The 19693-nt window shown below is 34.5% G+C and overlaps 1 protein-coding gene across 8 annotated transcripts in view; it reads right to left on the bottom strand.

Annotated features, from left to right (window-relative positions):
- EFR3A (EFR3 homolog A) overlaps window positions 1–19693 on the bottom strand; it is a 109076-nt gene that overhangs the window by 31621 nt on the left and 57762 nt on the right. For all 8 annotated transcript variants that reach the window (XR_001720432.3, XR_010159680.1, XM_003311923.6 and 5 more), the window contains exons 9-14: window positions 13117–13252; window positions 10911–11078; window positions 5392–5506; window positions 4435–4486; window positions 2505–2677; window positions 2103–2178 (exon numbers count right to left, since the gene is read on the bottom strand). Coding sequence is in view for 6 of the 8 variants with exons in the window: in XM_003311923.6 (XP_003311971.1) it covers window positions 2103–2178; window positions 2505–2677; window positions 4435–4486; window positions 5392–5506; window positions 10911–11078; window positions 13117–13252 (720 nt within the window). In the remaining 2 variants the exon portion in view is untranslated. The remainder of the gene's footprint in view (window positions 1–2102; window positions 2179–2504; window positions 2678–4434; window positions 4487–5391; window positions 5507–10910; window positions 11079–13116; window positions 13253–19693) is intronic.

Below are 19693 nucleotides of genomic sequence, written 5' to 3'. Positions count from 1 at the left end.
CAAATTATAAAAATAAAATTTTGACAAAGGAAAAAAAGTGTGAACACATTGCTTCTAAAGAGAAAGACCCAAAAAGGAATGGTTTACATTAATGACAACAAATGCTTAGCAAGGAAAGTTACTTTAAATTATAAAACAGAGGAATAACTAATTCTGAGAACAGTTTAAGGATTCAAAATCTAACATGAAATAATAGTCTAATCTTGCCGTTAAATTACAGCCTTTCAAATTGGTTGACTAGCAAAATAAACAGCAGAAGTATTATTTCTATAACTCATAATGGATAAAATGAAATCCAGTCTCAATGTTCATGACTGTTTAATGTCATTGCATAAGGTCAAAAACTCAAAAATCAGTTATAAATTGAGTTTACAAAATTCATTATATCTGTAATGATTTAAAATTCCTCAGTATGGAATCAGCCTAAGTGTCCATCAACAGATGAATGGATAAAGAAAATGTAGTGTGTGTGTGTGTATATATATATATATATATATATAAAATGAAATACTATTCAGCCTTACACTAGAGGAAAATTCTTTCATTTGTGACAATATGGATGAACCTGGAGGACATTATGCTAGGTCAAACAAGTCAGTCACAAGAAATACTGCATAATCTCACTTATATGTGGAATTTAAAAGAGTTGAACTCACAGAAGTAGAGAATGGTGGTTAGCAAGAGCTGGGGCCTGAGAGCGAGGAGGAGGGTATGGAGAGATTATTGATCAAAGGTTACAAGGTTTCAGACAGATAGAAGGAGTTAAGTTTTGAGATCTACTGCACAGCAGGGTGACTATAGTCAATAATAGTGTATTGTATATTTCAAAATAACTAAGAGAGTAAATTTCAAGTATGTCACCATAAAACAAGATAGGTAAGCAAGAAAATGGATATGTTAATTAGCTGGATTTAAACTTTCCACATTATATACATATAATCAAAACATCATATTGTATCCCATAAATGTATATAATTATAATGTCAATAAAAAATATTTTAAAAAATTGTTTGAGGTTCCTCAGTTATGCAGAATTCATTAGTTAGGTGATATAAAGAAATACAAAAATAAAAATTGAGAGGAATTAATATATCTGTCCTATTTATTAACCAGTTTTTTGATATATAGTATAGCCTCATTTAAATATTTTATTCAAGGAATCACATTAATTTAGGAAGAGTGATATTTTGTAAATTATTTTTTAAATGAAGTTTTAAAATGGAGTTAACTTGAAACACAGCAATCAATAGTAATGGTAGAGACAGAAACATTAAAGACAGTGTCAGGGAGAAAGCATGGTCTAGTAAAGAGGCAAAAAAGAACATGGATTACGGGTCTCTGCACCTAGCTTCCTACGGGGCTCTGTCTCCTTTTCCTCGCACCTCTAAAAACAGGCTCCCTTAGCTGGCAATACTGTGTTCGTTATAAGGGCAGCTGGTAGTGTCATGGTTATCGTATCTCTTAATATTGACTCAGTGTATAGCGAATATTAGGTGCCCAAGCTTTGGATGAATAATAACCGCACAGAAAGTTTACTCAATATGCAAATAACCATAAATATCATAATCTTCTAAATTCAGCCATTTGCCAGTAGATCTACAGAATTTAAATTATCATCATGAAAATCCAGCTAAAACCATTATTGGGGCAGAGATCCTGCCCAACTCATCTTTATATCCCAAATAGTGTAGAAAACAATGCCTAATAAGACAGTAAAAACTCACCATAGTTAATTTATGTGATGGTGATAGCTATTTTCAGAAACTTGAAGCTGTCTATAAAAAAGCTGCTAAAAGAGGAATCAGTACGTGTGTTTTTTAGTGGGAGAGGATTGCCAGGGCAAGAATTATAGGAAGACATTTTACTCAGAGAAGAAATTTAGAACTACTACAGCAGCCCAACAATAGAATGCTCAAATACAGGCTGGAGGAGACACCGACAGGAATGTTACACTTGAGGGAGGCTGAAGATGGCGTCTTGAAGTCTTTCAAATTCAAAATTCTATGGCTTCATTTCAAGGTCACAGATCAATATAAAACCACCTAACAATTCAAACGGCTGTAATTTACACTACACATTTATTTTTTTAGAAGATGTCTTACCTTTTTCATGAAACTTGTGTCTTGTCTACAAATTTTTTCTCTCTTTATCTTTAGGTCAGCTACATCCGGTATTATTCTAGAGACGATCAATATATCATTTTTAATGAATAGCACACTTATTTACAATATCACATCTTATATGGAAAATTGTATTTATACTTAGGAGTTTGATAAGCCTGTATGTAATGATACTACTGAATTGCTTCTGAAGAGTACATACGTGCCCTACAAAAATTTATTATCTTAAAACATATTGATTAAATTATCTCAATACCAATTAAATAAAATTCTGGGTTAATAAAACCTGAACATGCTAGATTTTTAAAAATCACAATACTTAAATACACTAATTTAGCAATTTAAAAACATTATCATGAGATCCATTTCAAAATGGCACATTACCTGATCCCTCGAAGCTTTGCCCTATTGTCATGACGATCCATGAGATTATGCATTACTTCCAAGACCAACTGTCTCAGTTCATAGTCCTCCATGAGAGATGGTGATAACAAAGGATCCAGGAAAGACCCTGGCAGTGCAGTAACAATCGTCTTCGCTTTATATCCAGAGGTCACCTGATTATCGAGAAGAAAACAAACAACCTTTTGTCATGAGTCCTTTTTTTGTAAAATTCTCATATTGTTTTATAAGAACCATAAACTTAGGAAAGAAAATATGGACCGAAGCCTGGAGAAAAGACATAAAAGAAATGTGCAAAGTAATGAAGGATTTTGCTGAATTTACAAAAACATCATTCATAAGAAGAATAAAGTTAATAATAGCACACATTTACCATGTGTTAGGCATGATTCTAAGCACTGCATATGTATTAACTTTGTCCTCACCATATCCCTGTAAGGTAGACACTAGTGAATCTCCATTCATAAGGAGAAACTGAGACACAGAGAGGTTAAGGTTAGTACAAAACAGATATAAGGAGCTTAGGTGACAAAGAGTAAAAGTAAGACCTACAAATTTTAAATTTAAGTTTGCAAATTATTCTTTCATTTTAAATTAGGCAGTTGGTTAATAGGAATACATTTTCATTTTGGAAAGCTGTACTTAGTTACTTGATTTGACATTTAAGAGTACGTCAATATCTTCTAAACATAAAACTTTTAAAGAGAATATACTTAAATGCTATTAAACATTTTAAGCATAACATATATTCACAGTTGACTATATGGTATAATCAGAAAGGCAAGGCAAAATAATTTACTTAGGGAATTTGTTTAATATAAATAAAGGCTTAGGATCAAATTAAATTGCAGGTGGGAGATCTCAACAGAATTTCAGGATTATAAACATGTATGGAATACTTAACATTTACATTTGGGCATTTATTATAGGATGGAGATAGTTTTATAAGTCAGCTGGGAAACTGGTGGGACAACTGTCTACCCATCTGGGAAAATCCATGCCTCATACCACATATAAACATAAACTTCAGATTAAAGTTCTAAATGTAGAGAGCTAAAATTTTAAAACTGCTATAAGAAAATACAAACAAATGTGTTTATATCATCAGAGGAGGAATGGAGTTCTTATATAAGATACAAATGAAAAAGTGCAAAACATATAGAAAAAACTGATAAATCTGGCTATATTAGAATTCAAAACTTCTAAATGACAAGCGCCATAAACAGAATTAAAAAGAATTAAAAATAAAACCATACAAGGTATTTCTGCACTTGAGAGAGTCTGTTTAAAAAATTAGATCATGTATAGTAAACATTTCTAGGATAAATCTGAAAGATACTGATTTTGAGAGGACGCATATGTGCTAGCAATGGCTGAATCAAATATGAGTACAATTGCCAGACAATAACCAGAGGACCTTTCATTCTGGGTATACTTTTCCTTTTCAGCTACTTATAGCCACTTCAAATTTTAAATGGCAAATATTCATTTTAATGAATTATTTTCCCAATCAGAAGCAATTATTTGGTCAGTATGAGAAAGAATTAGCATAATATGTTGAAAGAACTTTGGATTTCAAGTCTGAGTTCTGTTTTTTAGCCGAGTGACTTTGGTGGACTTCACCAACTCCTTCCACTCACAGTCTCTGAGCCCAGGTATCTTCATCTATAAGACAGCAATAGTTTCTGCCCTCTGTATGTTTCATCATTATGAAGATCAAACACAGTGACAGAAGAAGTGAGAAATAAACGGTAAAAAATATTGGATAATCTTTAAAATGAAGAACATAATAAAATACTAACCATAAACAGTAACTTACTTAAGAAAGAACGGTTGTAACATGAAGCTATTCAATTAATGTTTTCAGTAATTTAAGGTTAAGTGTGTCCTTTATTTGTCTTAAATGCCTTACCATAAGCAAAGATCTCAGCAACATTATCTGAATTCTCCTGGTTCCCAAATCCCTAAAATATACAAAAGGCTGAATTATTATACTAATTAGCATTTATATTACTTCATTTACTTCAATTACTGATTTTAAAATTCTATTCTTATTGGCTAAATAGATTTTATTTTTGTAACAGTTTAAGTCATGGCTCACTTCACATGCCAAAGTAAAATTTCACGTGAATTAAAACTATTATATTTAAAAATATCAAACAAAAAAATCTGTTATTGGCTCTCAAACAGTCCTATGCATCTGATGACAAGAAAATTAAATCATATAAACAGACAACTAAACAACCCAAATTAAGATACCTTAAATTGGAGAAAATAATTACTACAAACATAGTTGATGAATATAATCTTTCTTTAACAAATATGAATAAACAGGTAAGAACAATTTTAAAAAATAACAAATTATGGTCAAAGAAATGTAAGTCGAATAAGATACTATTACTTCCCTATTAAATTAACAAAACAACATTCACAAACAAAAACTTTAGCATATTATAAAATCAAATTAAATGTATAAAATAAGGGGGACACATAATCTTTAAAATTACTTTCAGTTCTAAAATTCTAGGAATAAGCCAATATTTCTGATATACTGACATTAATGTTTAAAATTTATACAGGAAACTTGAAGCTTTACCCTAAATGTGTATGCACACACACAATGTCCAGGCCAAACAATTTCTAAAGATGGAAATATCTGAGAATTTATAAGCTGAAAATGATTCTAAAGGCCTAAAAATGTTAATTCAATTGTTTAGCAATCTACTGTCATAATAATACTAACTGCTTTCCATAGGAATGCTATTACTAATGATTTTTTTAAAAAAAACAAAACATTAACATTTTCTAGATTTCGTTAGGATAAAATGTAACTCAAGATAAAGTTCAAATTTACAGTCTGAGAACATACCCTAGTTGACTGATATCCAAAGTATGGGTAGATGTTCCAAAGACAGGTACTTTCCCCATAATGAACATCATGATTTCTGACCTCTGATAATCTGGTAGGTTACTTCCAAAAAATCCTATGAAAGTATTAAGATAAATTTTAGAAACTGAAAAAGTCTACTTTTCCATATAATACAAAATTATTTTTAGCCAAAGTTTTCAATACGTGGTAAAACAATCCCTCACAAGTCTGTAAGCTACATGTAACATTAAAGGATATTACAATTTCATTTGTACAAAATCATTTAGTTATGTACAATATAAACTGTGTATAATGGACTGGTAGATAAAATGATAAATATATCAAAGTCTTTTTTTATATAATTATAACAGTGATAAACCGGCATTGACTTGAGTTGACTGGAGTTTTAGAAAAAGGAAAAATATTGGCCGGGTATAGTGGCTCATGCCCATAATCCCAACACTTTGGGAGGCCGAGGTGGGCGGATCACCTGAGGTTGGGAGTTCGAGACCAGCCTGACCAACATGGTGAAACCTCGTCTCTACTAAAAATACAAAATTAGCTGGGCGTGGTGGCGCATGCCTGTAATCCCAGCTACTCAGGAGGTTGAGGCAGGAGAATTGCTTGAACCTGGGAGGTGGAGGTTGCGGTGAGCCAAGATCGTGCCACTGCACTCCAGCCTGGGCAACAAGAGCAAAACTCTGTCTCCAAAAAAAAAAAAAAAAAAAAAATAGGAAAAAAAAAAAAAGGAAAAATATTTTGGTAGTATTTCTGATGAAATTCTAGTTCACACATCGTAAGCCTAAATTTTTGTTCCGGTAGTCAGGCCACACATTGTCTGGTAAAGAAGTTAATAATTAGTCACTACTCTGGTTTTCCAAGATTGCTCAAATATTTGAATGTCATTGTAATAAGCCAAGTTTATAGTTTACCCCTGTGAATTAATTCAACATACATAATTCAACATACATAATTCAACTGATGTAAAAAATAAGTAAATAACTTACTTGTCATTTTTCTTATGCAGTCTAGTTTCTGAGAATATTTTAAATTTATCTGCTGTAGCTTTTGATACTTACTTCCTGGTCACAAAAGATTTATAACCTTTAGTTATCATTTACTCACACTTTAAAAGTTTCTTATTTCTTTGAAAGATTGGAACAGACTATCAAATCATGGCTGTTATGTTCCTTTCTTAAAATTCAATGTAGTCATTACAGAAACTTTCTGCATTTTTAGTATTTTTTAAGAATAAGCTGACTTTTCAATGTAACTGTTCAGCTTCTATTACTGGAGTTAATGATGTGTTTATACAAACTCAAACTGTTCTATTCATCATTTTGATTGGACTTAGGGGTAAAAGTCATTTCCCACAATCATGTACATTAGCAGTCAAAAATCTCATAACCTTAACATGACTCCATCTCCATAAAGTATATTGTTGTTAACACTTACGGAATACATATTTATGGAATAAGAAACTATTTTGTATTTGGTTCCGCAAAATAACCTTTTGAGTCTAGGTTCTATTATTTGTCTCGGTTTCCTCTTATGGAAATGAGGATAAGAGAAGTCAAGAACTCTTACCAAAAAATTACACAGCTAACATTAGGGCCTGAGGTAAGGGTTATTTATTTCCAAAGCTTATGCTATTATTATTCTATACTTCTTCCATACAACTAGATACATTCCTAGTCTTGCAGAAAACTGGACACTGACCTTCTGTTTCAAACAAGTTAGTTATTACCACAAGGACATAAAGTACCCTGCACTTCTCTTTACCACAGCACCTAACTACAGTAAAAGTTTGGAGTTAGCAAGCACTATCATACTTCCCTGTATTCAACAACATTTGTATCTCTGATTCAAGGTCATTCTTCATGCTTTTCAAATGCGTGGAATAGTTTCCTCTAATCCAGTGGTTCCCAAGCTTTGCTGCATATTAGAATTACCTAGGGGAGCTTTTAACATGCTGATGCATAGGTTACATACCAAAGTAATTAAGTCAGAATATCTGGGGGTGGGAGTCCAAGCATCAGTACTTTTCTAAGATCCTGAGGTAATTTCAACGTGCAACAAAGTTAAGAACCACTGTCCTAAGGAAAAACTCTTATTTTTGTCTCCCAAGTATATGGTCAACTGAGTCCACTATATATGATGTTAATTAGACAAACGACTATTAAAGATGTAAAAATAATAATAGTAGGAAAGAAATGCAACTAATATATGCTTTAGAATTGCTTTGATTTTTTTTAACTTAAAATTGGGTAGGAGTCTTCAACATGATTAACTCTAAGGATAAAGTCACCAAAAGCATCTCGTTCACTATACCTACTGTTTGTATTTGAACTAGTGAACAGAAATGAGCCCAGAAGAAAAGAACACAGCAGGTAGCTATGTTCTTCACTATTTTAAAAGAAAAAGAAGTTGGCCAACAGCCTGATAACTTAAAGTGCAAAAGCTATAGCAGCCCTGTTCCATGGCCCACCGACAGGAATAACGCCATGATCTGACAACTGCCAGAATACTGAGAAATTAAAAAGGAAACTATTAAGGAAACCAGATTTTTTTTAAAGTTTGATTTTAAAAGAGAAATCTTACTGTGCCACACTGCATTTCTTTCCTCTCATTTTTAAATTCTTACATGTTATTCTGAATGTGTTGTATCACAGAAATATGGCTTGAGTCTGCTATATATACATTTTATAATACTTAAGAAACAATACATTAAATATTCTAGAGTGAAAGAGTAACACTGAATTAATTAGAAGTCATTAAAGCAATGTAAATCCATTCTGTGAAAACAAGATTAGCTGATTTAACATCCTCGAATATCGCAAAAAATCTATAAATAACCGAAATAAATGTGAAAGTCACCACAGAAGCGAGGTTCACTATATATTAATACTAATTGTTTTAAGCAGTAACTAGAATGTCTATGCTTTATTATGACTCCATGGTAATGTTGGAGTTCATAATATTTTGTCTTTTCAGTCAATCTCAAAATCTTAAGTGCCTACTTTGTGTTAGTGTGTTGAATGAGACACTCCTGGGTATTTCCCTTAATGAGGACAATTTCTAGACATGTGATGAGACTGCAACTAGATGAAACAGAGGTACCACTCCAAGCAGATCAACAAATGCCTCTACAAGGTGACAGCCCCATGTATCATGAGGCCCTAGTACAAGAACTGGTGTACGCATATGTCCAATAAATAAATAGGTGGTGTCAATGGAGATGCAAAATGCATGTATGCATATCCATAAACTTCAAAAACAAGATGACCAAGAGAAACTCTGTATTAAGTATCCCAAAGGATTATTATAAATAAGTAGCCCATAAGTGAAAAAATTACCCAGATAATAGGCATAAGCCCAGTTTCAGAAGAAATTTATATATGACTCTACTATTAATTGAAATTATTATTAGGTTAGAAATTAGGTACTAAACCCCAGGAATACAATCCAATTGTGAAATTATCATAGCAACCAGGTAGTTATATTAAAATATGATCTGGCTATCCTAAAGAAAATATTGAAAGAAAAAAGTTAAATTAGAAAAATAGCTTGCTTGCTTGAATCTGTATTTATACAGTCAGATTATTTCATTTCCAAAATTGTAAATTCTCATGGCTGTTTTCTTAAGGAAGCTCTTCACTGTTTGTACTTTGACTACCGACAGGAAAAAAAGAAAAGAAAATTTAAAAAAGAAAGAAAAGCATATGATATTAAAGTCCAAGATATTAGCATCCAGATCTTAGTCTCTAATACCACTACCCACTAAAAACAACCGCAGCTCCTTTGGAGAAATGACTGATTCCAGGGCTGGGGCAGAAAGTACAGAATTTGTCTGGAACCGCTTACTCAAGTAAGGCAGTGCTTTAAAAAAAAAAAAAAAAAAAAGGTTCAGGGAGGTGGGGGGATGTCTTGAAGGAGCTCCCATGAGCCAAATCAGGGACAATCTGAGCACTAAAATGATTAACTACAGTAATGAATTATAAACCATTAAAATATAAATCCATTGAGTTCATACCAATAAACAAATACATGCATTCCTACATACATAGAAAGGTAGAAAAGGGGGCTCCTGCTTACAATAGAACATTGAGAGGCAACTGATAGGTTTGGAAGGAGTGCTAGAGTTTAAAAACCATCATTTTGCAGCCATTATGGTAAAGACTAATTCAGACAAGAATTATAAATGAATGCTAGATCTAACCTTAAGTCTGGATGAAAAGCAGAATATCCGCATGATCTGAAAGTGTCTTCTCAGAGGTTGCTTATTATTTGTAATGGAAAAAACTAAAACTATACAGTGGAGGAATATAATAATGCCTTAAGTGATCAAAATTAATATAATGAAAAAGGAGCAAGTTACAGTGTGCACCTCTGGATGTGCTAATCTGAGAAGAACATATCACGTATGTAGTATTCCAGCCAGGAATAACTAACTTGAATTTTTTTTTTTTTTTTGAGACGGAGTCTTGCTGTCGCCCAGACTGGAGTGCAGTGGTGCCATCTCAGCTCACTGCAAGCTCCGCCTCCCGGGTTCACGCCATGCTCCTGCCTCAGCCTCCTGCGTAGCTGGGACTACAGGCACACGCCACCTCGCCCGGCTAATTTTTTGTATTCTTAGTAGAGACGGGGTTTCACCGTGTTAGCTAGGATGGTCTCGATCTCCTGACCTCGTGATCCGCCCGCCTCAGCCTCCCAAAGTGCTGGGATTACAGGCGTGAGCCACCGCGCACGGCCTAATCACAAGGAAACACCATACAAAACCAAATGAAGAACTTTCTATTTTTAAAAAAGTGGGAGGGGGACTTTACTCATAAGAAATGTCCATGTCATAATGGAAATGTTCCTGACTAATGGACCTAAAGAAATATTACAACTAAATGCAATATATGATCCTAGACTGAATCTTGGATTCAAGGAAAAAAGTCAATATAGTACATTATTGGGTCAACTGATAAAACTGAAATATGAAAGGTTGATTCAAGTACTGGATCAATCCTAAATTTAGTGATGTTGACAATTTTACTCTGGTTATATTAAAAAATACATTTATTTTTTGGAAAAATACATCGAAGTATTTAGTGGTAATAGACCATGATGTATGCAACTTCCTGTATCTCGTGGTTTAGAAAAATATATGCATGTGTATGTGTGTATTCCCACATATACATACACACACAAAGAGACACACATAGGGAGAGAAAGAAACAGAGAGGGAGAGAGAGAAGGGAGGAAGAGATGCAGGAAAGAGAGAGTAAAAGCAAATGAAGAAGTAAATGCCATAAAATGTCAACAATAGATGAATTTGTGTCCTGCAGATTTAATGGAACAACATAGTGTTCTTTCTTCCATTCTCATGCTTGCTTGTTTTCGAAAATTAAGTTTTCAGAAATTTAAGCTATCATTCACCTTTGACAAAGGTACTATAATAGTCCAGGACCTTATGTGAGAGCTTTGTAAATCACTGTTTTACATGATAGTTTTGAAAAGTGAAATGTACTGACCTATTGTTTGGATGATAGCATTCTGCACAATCTTCTCATCATTGTCTTTGGAACTTGTATTTAAGTTGACACTGCCTACAGATCCCCCCTGTAAATCATTTGCTTCGAATTCAACGCTGAGACGCAGATGTTTCAAAAGGGTATTGAAGACTTCCAGCACTGTCGGACCTATAAAGGATCACTTATGTGAGAAGATACATGTTTCTAGTATTGCATATTTGAAGTCAATTACCTTATTTCTCCACAGATTGTTTTTGTAATTTTCTAAATAGTCAGAAATCCATAGTAATTTATAAACTATTTCATTTTTTTAAAAAAGAGTAAATGAGAAATAATTAAGAAAGACCCTCATTATAACAACAAACATTTACTGGGCATTTATGAGCAACTCACCGTTTGAATCTCTGGTTCCACCCTTAAAAAATGTGTATAGGCATATAAGAATTACCAAAAAACTTTCTACTTATTTAATCTTATCTGTTCACAATAATGTGTACTAGGACAATATTTAACTTAACTGCTGGGTAAGAATCCACAAAATTATATAATATAGCTCACAGAAGCATCAAATATTTATTTTGTATTTTTTGAGACTGAAGGGAGAATATGCCTCAATTATGAGACAGAAACTACCAAATTTATTAGATTCAGGTTAACTGCATTTGTTCTCGCTTTTTGTATAAATCCTCTGCATGTGTTTCTATCACTGCTTCTGTCCACTTTATTTTAATTAGTGGGTTTCATTTCTGCCTTTTACTCTTAATTTAAGCTTCTTCAGGAAAGGCAGCCGTGTTTAAATGCCTCTTCAAACGTATAGAGCCTAGCACAGAGTACCTAACACACACAGTAGACATTAATCGATGTGATGATTCAATGTATCATCTATGTTTTATTTCATTATTTGCAATTAAATAACTTTCCAATTAAATAACCAGTTTTATCTCTTCAAGTTACAAGATAAAACAGAAAATTCACATCCAAGATGCCCACCTTTATCTGACAATAAAAGAACAAAAGAATACAGTTGGTCCTCCACATCTGCAGTTCTGGATTCACAGATTCAACCAACTATGGGTTGAAAATATTCGGGGGAAAAAAAAACCCCACAATAAAAAAAAAAAACACAAATAAAAAAGCAATACAGTGTAACAACTAATCACATAGCATTTACACTGCATTAGGTATTATAAGTAATCTAAAGATGATGTGAAGTATATGGGAGGGTGTGCACAGGTTATATGCAAAAACTACGCCATTTTATATACAGAATTTGAGTACCTGCAGAGTTAGGTATTCTCAGGGGTCCTCGAACCAATCCCCTGCAGATACTGAGGGATGACTATATCATTAGATAATATATTTCCACTTTGAATTTCAAGCAAAGAAACCATAACCAGATTCTCCTTCCAACTTCTGTATTTCTAATATGTACTATTTCATTTTTGTAGTTACATGTAAGTAAAATATCGTAATTTTTGAACTATCCCTTCTTCTCATTAACCCATTATCAAATCCTATCAACTTGACATTGTCATTCCTACTGCTTCCATGCAAGGGCAAGTTCTTTTCCTCATGGATATAACAATGACACTGACTTGTTATTTCTAATGTGCCCTACATTTTGCTGCCAGAAAAATTATCCTATAGCACATTTCTCATGAAGATTACAGTAAATCTTTAAGGACTATTAATCAGCTGAAGAACTATGTCCACAATTTGGCTACAACTTAATTTTAAAGCCACTTCTCTGACTTCTAAACTAACACCATACATTCTACCCAAAATGGGCCACATAAAATTTTGCTCGTGCTAATCCATTTTCCCTCCCTTCTGTAAACCCTGCCTTTTTAAATGATATGTGATCAAAGCTTGCCACATATTACAGTATTAGGTGGAGCTGTCTAATCACAAGTACACCATCAGTTTCTTGTATCTGCATTCTCTCAATGTTCAGTATATAATCAATACTCAAAAACCTTTATTAGAAGAAGGAAAGGGAGGAGGAATTGATGTGAAGGAAAATACTTAACTGTGTGCTAAAGAAGCCTGAAAATAATTGCATGAACCCAAATTTCAAAAAAAATTATTGTACACCGAAAAATGTGTAGAAATATTCTTAAAGAGTTCTTCATACACTGCTACGCCTACTGAAAGGACACTTTGAACCAGATTAATGCACTATTTTATTTTATTTATTGGCACTCACCTATGGAACCTTTAGCAGCAATGGCGACAGCCTCTAACAGAACCTGAATAATACCTGCTCGAACCCGGGGAGCATCTTTTTTACGAGCATCAAGGTGTCCTAGAATCTCCTGGATCACATGGTGAGAATACTGAGCCTGAAGGAGACAAAACAGTACAAAGATGTATAAAAAGTACATGTACCTTGGCAGAATTCCTAAGAATAAAAAAACCACCTGACACGTAAATGACTAATTAGTGACTGGTGGTCATGTTATGAGACAATAAATAGCCACAATACAAAGCCATTCTTTTGAAGAATAAACAGAGATGCTGGAAAATATTTATGACACTCTGAGTGAAAAAAAGCATACTGCACAATTCTATGTTTAATAAAACTCAATCTAGTTTTTAAAAAGTAAATTAAAATTATATATAAAAAGATTAACACTGGCCACCTCTGAGAAAGGGATTTATGAGAAAACTTTATTATCTTTATATTTCTCTGTAATTTCACAAAGTGCATTTATACACTTTTATAATTTAATAGGACAAAATTTTGTAAAAAACATAAATTATGACATTCACAGTATTTTCCCATACCCAAACTAGATAAATACTATTTAACATGGACACCTAACAATGCTAAGGAGTCAAAACACTCATCTAATCAAGAGCTAGTGTCAAAGTGAAAATATTATCCATGTGTACCTGACAAAATTTAAATCAAGGAGATATCAAAAGATGTGCAATTAACAAAGGCAATTTTATCACATATAAATAAATTTGATCAACCATAGTGAATGATATTGGGGCCTAAATCAAAAAAAGGATAGCCAAAAAAATGTTTATTCTTAACTCCAGTGAATAGGTTTTTTTTTTTTTGAAGAACAGTAAAGTTTTGTTTTTTTAAAACCTACACTTACACCCATGAGTCACGATCAGTCTACTATCATGCACCAAGCTGTAAAAAGCACCTGTGGCTCTCAATCTCCCTGTCTGTATTTCTCTTCAGACAGGTCCCCTCTGCCCTGTTTTCAGGCTGGTTACCTTTCTTTTCTTTGGAATGTGTGGTTTGATAAGAAGCAGGAGTGCCCTATGCATAATGGTTACTCTGCTCAAAAGCAAAAAGTTCCCCTCCTCTATCAAGTAACAGATTTCATCTCTAGGTATTTCTCAAATTTTTGTCATAATACACATCTACTTTTAAAATCACCCAAGGTAAAAACTAAGTTTGTGTTTTCATCTTTACTTTGTTTCATTTAAAGTTATGTTAAAATAGATGAATGTTAGGCAGGAAGACACACACAAAACCTGAAACTGAACTTCTTGTCCAGGAAGCTGCATGCTTCTGATGTGTGAACCTTGTGCAATTATTAGTCTGCCTTTATAGGTAAGGTAGCCATTTGATTTATTGTCCAAATGAGGACACTGCAGAGAGTGAAGGAGGTATTATCAATAATTATAAAGTACGACTATACTAAGCAAACCAGAGCAGGTGTTCTTTCTACTTATAAAGAACAACTCAAGAATGATATCATGTATTAAACAAAAGAATATGGAGTGAAAGGAAGGAAAGTGAGAAGATGTAATACAGTATGTTGAAGTCACGTGTACTGAGGTTTCATTTACCTATGGTAAAATTTGCCCTTACACTGAAGTTTAAGGCAATGTTAACAGATGAATCGCTTTAAGACACAACATAATACAGTGGTGGTGAAGTACATAAGCCCTGGAGCCAAACTCGCCCAAGATCGAATTCTGACTATCATTTAATAGCTAAATAGCTCTCAGATTCAGAGAGCATTATTTAATCTCCCTGTAACTCAGTTTCTCTCATCTACAATATTTAAACAATAACAATTATTCATAGGATTCTTGGGGCAATTAAATGAGTTAATTTGTATAAAGCACCCAAATTGTGTCTATTGTATGAAAAATGCTTAATATGTATTAGTTATTATTACTACTTTTCAATTTGTGACTTGTGAGCTAATATATGACTATCAACATTGAACATAACAATAATGACAACAAAAGAGCATTTTATTCAGAAGTGACCAGAAGCACTGGCACTCTTCTAAGTACTATATATGTTATTATTTACACAAACAGTTCTAGGAGGTAGGTTCACCATAATTACTCCATGCTCTTCACGGTATAAATAAGGCAAGTTTTAGTAACTTGTCTAAGGTCATGCAGAAACTCTTTTTTTTGTTGTTTTTTATTTATTTATTTTTTATTAAACTTTAAGTTTTAGGGTACATGTGCACAATGTGCAGGTTTGTTACATATGTATACATGTGCCATGTTGGTGTGCTGCACCCATTAACTCCTCATTTACGTTAGGTATATCTCCTAATGCTATCCCTCCCCTCTCGCCCCACCCCACAACAGGCCCTGGTGTGTGATGTTCCCCTTCCTGTGTCCATGTGTTCTCACTGTTCAATTCCCACCTATGAGTGAGAACATGCGGTGTTTGGTTTTTTCTCCTTGCCATAGTTTGCTGAGAATGATGGTTTCCAGCTTCATCCATGTCCCTACAAAGGACATGAACTCATCATTTTTTATGGCTGCATAGTATTCCATGGTGTATATGTGCCACATTTTCTTAATCCAGTCTATCATTGTTGGACATTTGGGTTGGTTCCAAGTCTTTGCTATTGTGAATAGTGCCGCAATAAACATACGTGTGCATGTGTCTTTATAGCAGCATGATTTATAATCCTTTGGGTATATACCCGGTAATGGGATGGCTGGGTCAAATGGTATTTCTAGTTCTAGATCCCTGAGGAATCGCCACACTGTCTTCCACAATGGTTGAACTAGTTTACAGTCCCACCAACAGTGTCAAAGTGTTCGTTCCTATTTCTCTACATCCTCTCCAGCACCTGTTGTTTCCTGACTTTTTAATGATCGCCATTCTAATTGGCGTGAGATGGTATCTCATTGTGGTTTTGATTTGCATTTCTCTGATGGCCAGTGATGATGAGCATTATTTCATGTGTCTTTTGGCTGCATAAATGTCTTCTTTTGAGAAGTGTCTGTTCATATCCTTCACCCACTTGTTGATGTTGTTTTTTTCTTGCAAACTTGTTTTGAGTTCTTTGCGGAGTCTGCATATTAGCCCTTCATCAGATGAGTAGATTGCAAAAATTTTCTCCCATTCTGTAGGTTGCCTGTTGACTCTGATGGTAGTTTCTTTTGCTGTGCAGAAGCTCTTTAGTTTAATTAGATCCCATTTGCCAATTGTGGCTTTTGTTGCCATTGCTTTTGGTGTTTTAGACATGAAGTCCTTGCCCATGCCTATGTCCTGAATGGTATTGCCTAGGTTTTCTTCTAGGGTTTTTATGGTTTTAAGTCTAACATTTAAGTCTTTAATCCATCTTGAATTAATTTTTGTATAAGGTGTAAGGAAGGGATCCAGTTTCAGCTTTCTACATATGGCTAGCCAGTTTTCCCAGCACCATTTATTAAATAGGGAATCCTTTCCCCATTTCTTGTTTTTGTCAGGTTTGTCAAAGATCAGATAGTTGTAGATATGTGGCATTATTTCTGAGGGCTCTGTTCTGTTCCATTGGTCTATATCTCTGTTTTGGTACCAGTACCATGCTGTTTTGGTTACTGTAGTCTTGTAGTACAGTTTGAAGTCAGGTAGCGTGATGACTCCAGCTTTGTTCTTTTGGCTTAGGATTGACTTGGCAATGCGGGTTCTTTTTTTGGTTCCATATGAACTTTAGTTTTTTCCAATTCTATGAAGAAAGTCATTGGTAGCTTGATGGAGATGGCATTGAATCTATAAATTACCTTGGGCAGTATGGACATTTTCATGATATTGATTCTTCCTACCATGAGCATGGAATGTTCTTCCATTTGTTTATATCGTCTTTTATTTCCCTGAGCAGTGGTTTGTAGTTCTCCTTGAAGAGGTCCTTCACATCCCTTGTAAGTTGGATTCCTAGGTATTTTATTCTCTTTGAAGCAATTGTGAATGGGAGTTCACTCATGATTTGGCTCTCTGTTTGTCTGTTATTGGTGTATAAGAATGCTTGTGATTTTTGCACATTGATTTTGTATCCTGAGACTTTGCTTAAGTTGCTTATCAGCTTAAGGAGATTTTGGGCTGAGACGATGGGGTTTTCTAGATATACAATCATGTCATCTGCAAACAGGGACAATTTGACTTCCTCTTTTCCTAATTGAATACCCTTTATTTCCTTCTCCTGCCTGATTGCCCTGGCCAGAACTTCCAACACTATGTTGAATAGGAGTGGTGAGAGAGGGCATCCCTGTCTTGTGCCAGTTTTCAAAGGGAATGCTTCCAGTTTTTCCCCATTCAGTATGATATTGGCTGTGGGTTTGTCATAAATAGCTCTTATTATTTTGAGATACGTCCCATCAATACCTAATTTATTGAGAGTTTTTAGCATGAAGGGTTGTTGAATTTTGTCAAACGCCTTTTCTGCATCTATTGAGATAATCATGTGGTTTTTGTCTTTGGTTCTGTTTATATGCTGGATTACATTTATTGATTTGTGTATGTTGAACCAGCCTTGCATCCCAGGGATGAAGCCCACTTGATCACGGTCGATAAGCTTTTTGATGTGCTGCTGGATTTGGTTTGCCAGTATTTTATTGAGGATTTTTGCATCGATGTTCATCAGGGATATTGGTCTAAAATTCTCTTTTTTTGTTGTGTCTCTGCCAGGCTTTCGTATCAGGATGCTGCTGGCCTCATAAAATGAGTTAGGGAGGATTCCCTCTTTTTCTATTGATTGGAATAGTTTCAAAAGGAATGGTACCAGCTCCTCCTTGTACCTCTGGTAGAAATCGGCTGTGAATCCATCTGGTCCTGGACTTTTTTTGGTTGGTAAGCTATTAATTATTGCCTCAATTTCAGAGCCTGTTATTGGTCTATTCAGAGATTCAATTTATTCCTGGTTTAGTCTTGTGAGGGTGTGTGTGTCCAGGAATTTAACTATTTCTTCTAGATTTTCTAGTTTATTTGTGTAGAGGTGTTTATAGTATTCTCTGATGGTAGTTTGTATTTCTGTGGGATCGGTGGTGATATCCCCTTTATCATTTTTTATTGCATCTATTTGATTCTTCTCTCTTTTCTTCTGTATTAGTCTTCCTAGCAGTCTATCAATTTTGTTGATCTTTTCAAAAAACCAGCTCCTGGATTCGCTGATTTTTTGAAGGGTTTTTTGTGTCTCTATCTCCTTCAGTTCTGCTCTGATCTTAGTTATTTCTTGCCTTCTGCTAGCTTTTCAATGTGTTTGCTCTTGCTTCTCTAGTTCTTTCAATTGATGTTAGGGTGTCAATTTTTAGATCTTTCCTGCTTTCTCTTGTGGGCATTTAGTGCTATAAATTTCCCTCTACACACTGCTTTAAATGTGTCCCAGAGATTCTGGTATGTTGTGTCTTTGTTCTCATTGGTTTCAAAGAACATCTTTATTTCTGCCTTCATTTTGTTATATACACAGTAGTCATTCAGGAGCAGGTTGCTCAGTTTCCATGTAGTTGAGTGGCTTTGAGTGAGTTTCTTAATCCTGAGTTGTACTTTGATTGCATTGTGGTCTGAGGGACAGTTTGTTATAATTTCTGTTCTTTTACATTTGCTGAGGAGTGCTTTACTTCCAACTATGTGGTCAATTTTGGAATAAGTGTGGTGTGGTGCTGAGAAGAATGTATATTCTGTTGATTTGGGGTGGAGAGTTTTGTAGATGTCTATTAGGTCCACTTGGTGCAGAGCTGAGTTCAATTCCTGGATATCCTTGTTAACTTTCTGTCTCATTGATCTGTCTAATGTTGACAGTGGGGTGTTAAAGTCTCCCACTATTATTGTGTGGGAGTCTGCATCTCTTTCTAGTCTCTAAGGACTTGCTTTATGAATCTGGGTGCTCCTGTATTGGGTGCATATATATTCAGGATAGTTAGCTCTTCTTGTTGAATTGATCCCTTTACCATTATGTAATAGCCTTCTTTGTCTCTTTTGATCTTTGTTGGTTTAAAGTCTGTTTTATCAGAGACTAGGATTGCAACACCTGCCGTTTTTTGTTTTCCATTTGCTTGGTAGATCTTCCTCCATCCCTTTATTTTGAGCCTATGTGTGTCTCTGCACGTGAGATGGGTTTCCTGAATACAGCACACTGATGGGTCTTGACTCTTTAACCAATTTGCCAGTCTGTGACTTTTAATTGCAGCATTTAGCCCATTTACATTTAAGGTTAATATTGTTATGTGTGCATTTGATCCTATCATGATGTTAGCTGGTTATTTTGCTCGTTAGTTGATGCAGTTTCTTCCTAGCATTGATGGTCTTTACAATTTGGCATGTTTTTGCAGTGGCTGGTACCGGTTGTTCCTTTCCATGTTTAGTGCTTCCTTCAGGAGTCTTGTAAGGCAGGCCTGGTGGTGACACAATCTCTCAGCATTTGCTTGTCTGTAGAGTATTTTATTTCTCCTTCACTTACGAAGCTTAGTTTGGCTGGATATGAAATTTTGGGTTGAAAATTCTTTTCTTTAAGAATGTTGAATATTGGCCCCCACTCTCTTCTGGCTTGTAGAGTTTCTGCCAAGAGATCCGCTGTTAGTCT

The sequence above is a fragment of the Pan troglodytes genome, chromosome 7 (genome assembly GCF_028858775.2).
Source record: "Pan troglodytes isolate AG18354 chromosome 7, NHGRI_mPanTro3-v2.0_pri, whole genome shotgun sequence".
Taxonomy (NCBI): Eukaryota; Metazoa; Chordata; class Mammalia; order Primates; family Hominidae; genus Pan; species Pan troglodytes.
The sequence above is the reverse complement of the archived record's forward strand: the minus strand, read 5'-3'. Positions and strand labels throughout refer to the sequence as shown.